Source organism: Solanum tuberosum, unplaced genomic scaffold (genome assembly GCF_000226075.1).
Source record: "Solanum tuberosum cultivar DM 1-3 516 R44 unplaced genomic scaffold, SolTub_3.0 scf00633, whole genome shotgun sequence".
In the NCBI taxonomy this organism is placed as follows: Eukaryota; Viridiplantae; Streptophyta; class Magnoliopsida; order Solanales; family Solanaceae; genus Solanum; species Solanum tuberosum.
In genome coordinates this window covers 93,089-102,753 of record NW_006239553.1, presented here as the reverse complement: position 1 = coordinate 102,753, position 9,665 = coordinate 93,089, and the positions used below count along the sequence as shown (strand labels likewise).

Below are 9,665 nucleotides of genomic sequence, written 5' to 3'. Positions count from 1 at the left end.
ATCATAGGAAAATTACCAAAGCATCCTTGAATACATCAATAATGGGTCCCACTTTTTGTTTTTAAGAAATTGCACATTCGAAGGATATTTTTGTCCAAAGTGGAAATATTGTGTAAAAAATGTGTATTTATTGTGATTTTGAATGTTTTGTGGGGTAATAGGACGCACGCAAAGTTAAGGTGTCTTTTTGAAAATCTGGGACAACTTCAAGTATCACTTAATATTTTTTCTCAAAATTTAATTTACTTTCGTAAACTATGTGTCAGATCAAAATCAGATTAACAAATTCAAAAGGAATGAGAACATATTTATTATTTAAAAGAAGTACTCATTTTGGTTGAAAGCTAACAAGATAGTTACAATATAACTAAATACTATAAAAATCTTTCCATTGTACCTTATTATATATAAAATATAAGCTATCGGAATATCTTGATGTACTACATTAATAAATAACATATTTCTATGTTTCTTTTATAGTAGAATATTTGTCGTCATACGTTGTTAAAAAAACGAAGTTCAATATTGAAATCACTAATCAAACTTGAAATTATACATTTTAAAAAGTTTGAAATTGAATTAAAATTTTTGCTTATTTACATGAATAAATTATAATTTCAAATCAAAACTATAAATTTAAGCCGTAAATTCTATGGCCAAACGTCTACTATATCTCTTGCTTTTATGATGGTCATCGGTTGCTTGTTTGATTGGGAGGACTTACACATTTATATTCGTTTTGCTCTTTTGGTTCATCTATTATCATCTTCAAGAAAAAGTTCACCCATGTCATTATTTGTTAACTAAAAATAGTTTCGGTTATACAAAATTAGTTTTTACACATGGTCAATTATGATTCGCATTAATTAAATTTAAATTTTTCACATTACATGTTTAAGACCACAAGATGAAAAATATGAAATTACCTACTTTTAACTTTTAACTTTTTTCAAGTCATTCTAAATTTATTCTAAGTTATCTTTAACTTTGATAAACTTTTCAAAAGTTAAAACTGATGTAAAAAGTATGTTTGATAACTTTTAAGTCAATCAAACAGACTCTAAAAATAATTTGGTAAGTCAAATAGATCAAATAAATTAAAACGTCTACCTAAATTGAAAAGTAATTAATTAAATGAATTTAATAATTCGTATACAAATCCAAGCGGAGGGAACAAGAAGCCGTGATCTTTCTTAATCTTAAAAGAACAGCGAGTTCAGTTCAGATCCATTAAGGTAACACTTACAGATTCTTCAAATATCCAATCTTTTTAATCTTTTGATTACATTTTTCTCTCCTAATTTTTGTTTAATTGGGATTTTTTGTTATTAATTGGTTTTGGTTCATCGGTTTTTACAGTCAATATATTGCAGAAATGGTTGTTTTCACAAATTCGATGTTCTGTTCAATTCCGACATGGAAACTGGGAAACCCATCAAAGATTAAGCATAATTCTAGTACAGCTATACTCAAGAGCCCGACTTTAACAAGATGTCAAGCCAAAAGATGGTAAGATTTTCTTGTTGACATTTTGACGAACACTTGTTGTGCAATGTAAGGTTTTTCAGTAGATTAACTCTGTTTGACTCTAGCTGTGATTGTTATGATATGTACAAAGAGTTAGTTCCATATGCTAAAGCGTGGTCCTGGCAAAAGACTATTGTCGATGAGAGGAAAGCACAAATTGAAAGGGATGAGGATCTTGCTGACACACTCATTGTGTTGCAGCATCAGCCGGTTTATACGTTGGGTACTGGTAGCTCTGAAGAGAATATACTTTTTGATGTAAAGAATGCTCCTTTTGAATTGTATCGAACAGAACGTGGTGGTGAAGTTACTTACCATGGCCCTGGTCAGGTACATTTCTGATTTCACTTGTTGCTGCCTACTTCCTTAACTATCTTGATATAGTTGATTACTAAGCCAAGTATATAGGTTGTTCTCGATGCTTGATGTCGTTGGTTCAAGGGCTTGCAATGTTTCTAGTCTAAGTTGTCTAGTCAGATGTATCAGTAACCAGATTTTGATGGGCTATGATTATCTAGACATTCTACAAATTCCCGTATCAAATGTGGTTTTGACAAGACTGCTGTGTTATACTTCATTGGGTGGCTGTTTGTATGGGGGATTAGGATAACTTATGTGTTTGTTTGACCTATTACGTTTCTGACATATAATGCTTCTATCTGAAATTGTAGCTAGTTATGTACCCCATCATCAATCTTCGATATCATGAGATGGATCTTCATTGGTACCTCAGGAGCCTTGAGGAGGTGATTATACGAGTTCTTTCTTCATCATTTTCTATAGAGGCTTCAAGAATTGATGGCCTAACCGGTGTTTGGGTTGGTAAGTACTGATTCTCCATATCATTTGGTTGGCCATATTAGTCTTTAAGTGGTATTATCTGATATTTCTGAAAATGACTTGGGCGTTATGGTTTTAGAAAACCTTTTGGTAAGGTGATAGTTCATAAGATATTTCTTGTTTGAAGATTTCCCATGTGCCTAGGGGTATATGAATGGCACTTGTGACTTGACCTGCATAGTGCATCCGGCCATATTTGAAATCTGGTTACAGTATTAAACTGAACAACAGTTTAGTTGTACCTGGATTTGTGTATTGAAGGGATTACTTTTCTTACTTGGAATAAACCTTTTATAGGTTTTACAATGATAATCTTCAGATAAAAGCTTTCTTATTTGTCAATGTCTATTACCATTCATCTAGAGCGTTTATGAATTTTTTGAAGCATACTTGATACAGACTGAAACTCGCAGAAGTTATCTCCAATAATCTTATTACCAATTGCATGTTCCATTCCAGGAACAATTCTGGAGATAGCTTTACAAGTTGCTCCTTTTTTTAAAAAAACTAAATTTTGAGAAGTAGCTTAACTGCACACTTTCTATATATCTCCTTGTCAAACAGAAAAATAGTTGGTTGGGTGCTTTCGAGAGAAATAAGAAGTGAATAAAAGGTATTTCCTGGGCGAACAAACAAACTAAGCAAGATTTGAGGGAGGATTAAATAAGGAATGGACTTTTTTAAAGGAGATAGAACTGTTTCATCGTTATCTAAAATTGCTTTACTTGGCTTATTTGGTTGACTGTTTTAATTTTCGTAGTTTGAGAGGTAGAACAGTCTTTAGAGTCCTAATCAAGAGTACATTGTTATTCTCCTCCTTCCACCCACCTCACCAAAGAACCTTTTCGTCCTTCCTTTTTGTATCCCTCAACCGTAAGTATGGTGTATTATTATTACGCCTTTTACTTCTGAAGGAAGGCATGTAATATTTTGATCCAACACTGGCTTCTTTCAGGAGGGCGGAAATTAGCTGCAATTGGCATTCGAGTATCTCACTGGGTCACATATCATGGCCTGGCACTGAATGTCACCACAGATCTGTCACCCTTTCAACAGATAGTTCCATGTGGGATTCGTGACCGTCAAGTTGGAAGCATAAAAGGATTGCTGAGGGAGCACTCCCACTCTAATGGCCGTGGTACAGAAAACCATCAGGACATTAATGATGTCCAACTTATTGATATTACTCATAAATCTTTAGTCAAGGAGTTTTGTGAAGTTTTTCAAGTTGATCTCCAATGTAAACCTTCACCTCTTTTAATTTCTTGAGAAAATCCTTCTCCTGGCTTGATTAGGTTAAAGACTTATTCTTGGAAAGTGAATTATTCCACAGATTATACAGAAAGATCAGATTTGTAGCAATTATATCTTCATGTGCATTTGTCTCTTTGATCCAAACCATAACCTTGTACCTTTTCCATTAACAACTTAAAATGGTGCAGAGCAATTTGCTTTTAGGACAAATTGAACATGTATGAGACAGATTTAAGTGTCTATCAGAGATTTGTATATGAACTTTTGTTCTGCTGCTTGATGCTGGAGTGTCATTCAGATAACGTATTTATCGAACAGCCACATCTAATTAAATTTACCAGGATAAAACCATAATTGATGAACTGAAAGCTAAGGCATATCTCTATTATTTAGCTCAGAAAAGTAGGACTAGATACTGCACTAGATCATTTAAATTAATGCAAATCAAAGTTTCTATAAAGCAAAAGAGAAAAAAGATCAACATCTTCATCTACAAAGATTAGTAGTTTTCAGAAACAGGTCTGGAAGGAAAGAGCCTTTGAAGAAATGTAAGCAAGGACCATAAGCAAATCACTCCTAAAACTTGGAAAGTCACTATCATAGCAACCAATGCACCACTTCTGTCAAACAACTCGGGCGTGACAGGAGCTCCGCTCATAGAAAACATCAACTTCTCCACAAAATGGACGGATCTCGTCAACTGATATATCCTATAAATCTGCAAAGATTTGAAATCCTCAGTTCCATGTTGACTTTCCTTAACCCCGAAAAGAAAAGGAAAAAAATTAGCAGTTTGCATACCTCAAAAATAATTGGCACCAAGGGCCAAGAAGATGATCCGTGTCTGTCAAGCAATCTCTCGAATAAATACTGCACCAAACAGCCAACCAAAAGAGGAGCCACTGCAACCAAGCCTGGCAAGCCAAGTGAAGGCCAGGTAACATAAAGAGCGAAGAGTGGGGCAAAAATCTTAAACCCCATTACAAAGAAAGCAGATGTTATATATCCCTTAAGCCCAGTTATGAGGCTCCATCTCTTTGCACTGAATTGTAGATATGGCTTCTGAACGCTGTCAGTGACCCGAAGATATGTCGCAAGGCCAATGTAAAACATGACCTCAGAGAAAAGTGAAGAAACAATTTCTGCATAGACAGATGTAGATTTCAGTAATTTTTCACATGAATAAGTGTAAGTGCAGCTGAATCGTGTGCATCTAGCTATAATTTTCACAATCTCACAGCTCGTACAATTTGGAAAGTTTTTGTTCTTTAAATCTGATAACATGCTACATTCTAGTAATGGTAAAATGGATGAGATTCTATTAAATGGTAAACCGTTTCGACCAACAAGAAACTTTTGGGGGAGAAAATTGACTATAAAACTGTTATATAAGATTTGTAATGTTGTTGCTTAACAGCTTAAACAAACTATCTACACATCAACCTAGCTGGCCAATTGAAAACTATCATAAAATCTATCCAGGTATCCAAAAGTAACACCTTTAACGTACACTTCAAAGTTGACCATTTTTTACTACTACTAACATTCAGTTGAAACAAAAATTAATTCATAAGAGTAGGGGAATCTTCTAAGACGTTAAATCTTATTTTTCACCCATTTAAGCATACTTCAAGTTTCATCTAGTGTGGGTGTATCTTTTTTTTTTAAATAAGACAAGGGCGTTTAGTGTGAGTGTATGTAATTACCCATTATAATTGTCTGAACCATTAGATTCTACTCTCCATGATTGACTAGAATAAATGAATGCTAACAAAACATAGAGAATTAAATGCATTATACCAAGACAGACAGACCCCGTTCATGGCGGAGTAAATCTCCCTTGAAAACTCAAATATCAATATATATATTCTAGCTGAAAACATTAACCTTGTCTGACTTCTCTGTTAATAACAAACTAAAATAAATTGTTGATTAAACTGAAAGTGAATTATCCTGAATTATGTTAAGAATAAGGACTAAATCAGTCCTCACAATATCATCAAACATTCACAGGTAATGATTAGTTAATATCACTTCTGCAAGTTTACATATCCAATCACCAGGTTAATAAACATCATCTTTTCCGAAGTCGCATAGCAAGTTAATGGTTACAGAAACAGCATATAGAAAGTAACAACCAACTCCTACTCTACTTTCATATACCTGCAAGAGTTGCATTCTTAATCAAGTCATCAACGGCAACCACAATGAAGAATCGAGGAAGCACCAAAGAAGAGATCAATGCAATAGGAGCAAGAACCCATAGAAAGGAGCCTCTTTTTTCCTCAAAAGGGGATGACACCAACTTACTTTCTTCAACCATTTGGTGTGTAATCCCTTGGAATGAAACAGAACCTGATTTACCCCGAAATGGTTCAGACCCGTTACTGGTGATTCTGCTCACATCCCTACTTTCCCCACCATCATAATTCAACTTCCCCGGAGGACTGGAATTAGAGGCACACACTATCAATTCCCTCTTCAGTGACGGAATAACTGCAAAATAAAGGAAACAAGGCCATATTTAAAGAAATGTAAACATATGCATACATCCTCGAAAACAGAAATTAGAAACAAAGCCAAAGACTTTCTTTTGAAGCAATATAGAGGTACCCCAAAGAGGAAATTGGAAAGAAAGCATAGATGCCTGAATTTCAACCCAAAATACTATTTTTATAAAACAATATATACAAAACCCAACAGAAGAAATTGGAATGAAAATTGGATGTTTAAATTTCAAACCAAAATTCTATCTTTAATGCAATACTTACAAAACCCAACAGAGGAAAATTGGAAACAAAGCAAAAGACTATCTTTTGAAGAAATGTAGAGTTACCCAGAAGAGGAAATTGGAAACAAACATGAATATCAAAATTTCAACCCAAAATTCTATCTTTAAAGCAAACTTTCACAAAACCCAACAGAGGAAATTGGAAAGAGAGCGAGAAAATTTACATTTTACATCATTCTGAACCAAATGGGTTCTTTTATCCAATCGAACATAGCTTCTTCTACCATGATTCTTCCGCACCACAGAAATCTACACAGAATTGATAAAATTTACTAGTGTATATATATACAGATACCGAAAATCCTAAAACAAAAAAAAAGATCAAATACACAGAGAAATGAGAAGAAAATACTTACATTGCGAAACTGGAATTGAGAAAAATTGGGGATTGAAGATTCATGCTGAAGCAATGAACAAGCAGATTGAAGATTCATATTTTTTGTTCTGGATTACAGTACTAAACCCTAAACCCCCATTTGAGCTCCTTCCCTTTTTTTCTTTTAAATTTCAAGTTTTTAAATGTACAAAAACCTCCCCACATGTTTATGTTAATGACACATGGACTCGTGTAGTTTGCAATATTACGGATGATCTCTATTTCTTATGTGAAGTGATTGTAAAATTGATTTTGAGTCGAGCTAGCTTAGTTGAATTTGTTGCAACAACGAATTGAATCGAGCTCAATCGAACTTTTTTAAAATCTAACTGAATTCAAATTGATCCCGAATTAGCTCTTTAATTTTTAGATGATAACGTTCTTTGTTATTATAAACTATAATTTATATATTCATACCCATCATATATAAAAAGAAAAAATCAACTATTACAAAATAGATTTTAAATATACGGGAAGTAATTCATGTCAAACGATCCAAACTCCCACCAACAAAGATTAATATAGGTCGGGTGACTAGATTTTACTAGAAAAAGAACAAGAAGTTCCTAAAATAATTCTCTTGATTTCTTTGGGGGAAAAAAAGATGCTTAAATTTTCGCTTCATAAGCTAATATATCACCAAGTAGAATTTGTTATTTTTATTTATATTTTTTATAGTTATCAGTATTGGAGTTTTTCGTAGTGAGTACAAGTTTTGGGCAAAAAAAAGTTGAATACTTCAAATCAAATTCCTAAAATAATGCTAGTAGTACTATTTACATGGGCAGTTGGCTTCCTAACGTAACCAATTTTTTTTTATGAACTAGTCATGACTCATAATATTGGCTTATAGTTAGTAGTATACTATATGGTAATATAGTAACTCCACTTTCCTAATAAGTTAAATTACATTAATGATATGCGTATACTTTTGCATTATATATATAAAAATTCACTATATTATAGTACAGTTTGTATCGATCCTCTGAAAGTTAAGTCTTTGATTGGATTCTATAGTAATTGATCATAAATGTTTTAAGAGGCGGGGTGTAAAATGAAGCGGTTCTTGATAAATAATTACACAAAAATCTTAGGAATTATACTTTTATACATAGGGCTAGCTTATGCTTTTGCATTCAGAACTTAAGTCTCAAATTCTCCTAACATACGTTTTATAGATCTACATTTTCATTTGCGCCCCAAAATATTTTTAATATGCTCCGCCTCAAGATATGCCTAAACGTCTTTGAAAACACCGATCATAGCTAGGTATCTATGTTAATGAGGCATGTAACTAGTTTCTGGGCTCCAAAGGCTTAATAATAGACAGTTCAAGGTTGTTTGTAAGATATGTTCCAAAATAAATTTTACATATACTCTTAACCAAATACTGATTAAAGAGACTCGAAAACTTAAAACTCTTACTTTGTCCTATTGCTAAAATTGTTTATAATATCAATTTGTTTCCTCTCTCTGTCACGTTTCAATCATATAGTATATTATTATTATTTTTATATACTTTATACTATATTATATATGACAGCAACGGTACCAACTCCCATGCAATTGTATTTTTTATATTATAAATAGCGTGGGGGCTTTAAAATACTTATACACAAATCTTGAAATAATATGAGGACAACTTTTTTGTAATTTTAAAATTCTAAGGTTAAAGTCTTTTGCTATTCAAGTAAATTAGATAGATATTTACTATCATAATTAGATAGATAGATACTATCATGTTGCGTGAAATTTAAATCTGTTGATATATACTATTATATAGCTTAAACTTCAAATTGATTGACCTTACTTAAACTTCAAATCTGTTGATATGATTGACCTTTTTCTCAAATAGTAAATATCCTTTATCTAAATAATTTGTTCGGTTAAATCAACTCAATAATATTTTTAATATGATAAGGACAATATTTCCCCCACACGATTTCACTCAAATAATTTTAGTAATTTTATATCTTTTATGTAGCTCCTTAATCCATTGATCAACTATGAATTTGGGACTTTCTTTGCACGCTTTACAATCTCTCTAATACTAAGCTAATGTTTGATTATAATTTTATAAGTTTTGAATTAGAGTTTGTAAATTTATCATCAAAATACTCTCAAGTTTCAAAAACAGACAATTCAATTTCAACAAAATCTCTAACAAAATGGAAGCTAAATTTCATATGGCCCACTATCAAGATCCACATGTAAAATTTTGAGATTAATTAAGGGCCCGTTTGGCCATAGATTTCCTAAATAATATTTGGGAAAAAATTTGGCAAATAGTGTTTGTCCATACAATTTGCCATTATTTGGCAAATATTTTTGGCAAATATCCCAAATTCCCAAATACTAGTTTTTTCTAGTATTTGGGCCAAATCTCATTATTTGGGATCTTTTGAAAATTGAAATTTTACCCCAAACTTTTATCTTTTACAAAAACACCCTCTGTAGTAGTTGTTTGTGTCGTATTACATAGTTTTTCATGTGAACACCAAAGTAGTGATGAAATATTCAATGAATATTAAATGATGATATGGTTGTTGATGAAAATAATGAACAATCGGCTCAGGGTAACAAAGTCATGTGCTTTGTCTACTTCACGATGTATGGAATGATGCTTGTTGCACTCACTCCAAACTACCACATTGCTCTAGTGTCATGTACACTATTTGTTATTGTTGCAACGAAGATTCAATTGGCTTGTAATACAAACTTATGGTTAGTTTTGATAGTTTTTAAAACTTATGGATATAAATCATATTTTTCTAAAAAAGTGAAATATATTTCCCAAATACTATGGCCAAACACATGATGAAATTTCACCCAAATTTTCACCCAAAAAATATTTGCCAAGAATATTTGGAAATCTAT

At 32.4% G+C, this 9,665-nt stretch overlaps 2 protein-coding genes across 3 annotated transcripts; one reads left to right on the top strand and one right to left on the bottom strand.

Moving 5' to 3' along the window:
- Positions 1–1,136: 1,136 nt before the first annotated feature.
- LOC102589650 (plastidial lipoyltransferase 2) lies at positions 1,137–3,740 on the top strand. Of its 2 annotated transcripts, none has more exons than XM_006366381.2 (5): positions 1,137–1,235; positions 1,360–1,509; positions 1,593–1,857; positions 2,199–2,349; positions 3,323–3,740. In XM_006366381.2, exons 2-5 carry the CDS (start codon positions 1,376–1,378, stop codon positions 3,634–3,636), a joined length of 864 nt encoding a protein of 287 aa, XP_006366443.1. In that variant the 5' UTR covers positions 1,137–1,235; positions 1,360–1,375; the 3' UTR covers positions 3,637–3,740. The 2 variants fall into 2 exon arrangements, with proteins under 2 accessions (XP_006366443.1, XP_015160378.1); XM_015304892.1 differs by having other exon boundaries at positions 1,138–1,235; positions 1,374–1,509.
- Positions 3,741–3,975: 235 nt separating this feature from the next.
- On the bottom strand, positions 3,976–6,872 carry LOC102589324 (uncharacterized). Its single transcript, XM_006366380.2, has 5 exons — positions 6,769–6,872; positions 6,577–6,661; positions 5,785–6,117; positions 4,423–4,763; positions 3,976–4,339 (listed from the first exon to the last, which is right to left on the bottom strand). Exons 1-5 carry the CDS (start codon positions 6,844–6,846, stop codon positions 4,121–4,123), a joined length of 1,056 nt encoding a protein of 351 aa, XP_006366442.1. The 5' UTR covers positions 6,847–6,872; the 3' UTR covers positions 3,976–4,120.
- Between the last annotated feature and the right edge of the window lie 2,793 nt (positions 6,873–9,665).

Bases quoted from the DNA above. Each gene is read 5' to 3' on its own strand.
- LOC102589650 (XM_006366381.2), top strand. From the start codon at position 1,376: ATGGTTGTTTTCACAAATTCGATGTTCTGTTCAATTCCGACATGGAAA. The intron at 1,858-2,198 runs GTACATTTCTGA...CTGAAATTGTAG, and splicing joins CTTACCATGGCCCTGGTCAG to CTAGTTATGTACCCCATCAT. The intron at 2,350-3,322 runs GTAAGTACTGAT...GGCTTCTTTCAG, and splicing joins CCTAACCGGTGTTTGGGTTG to GAGGGCGGAAATTAGCTGCA.
- LOC102589324 (XM_006366380.2), bottom strand. From the start codon at position 6,846: ATGAATCTTCAATCTGCTTGTTCATTGCTTCAGCATGAATCTTCAATC. The intron at 6,662-6,768 runs GTAAGTATTTTC...AATTCTGTGTAG, and splicing joins CTCAATTCCAGTTTCGCAAT to ATTTCTGTGGTGCGGAAGAA. The intron at 4,764-5,784 runs GTATATGAAAGT...CTGTCTATGCAG, and splicing joins TAAGAATGCAACTCTTGCAG to AAATTGTTTCTTCACTTTTC.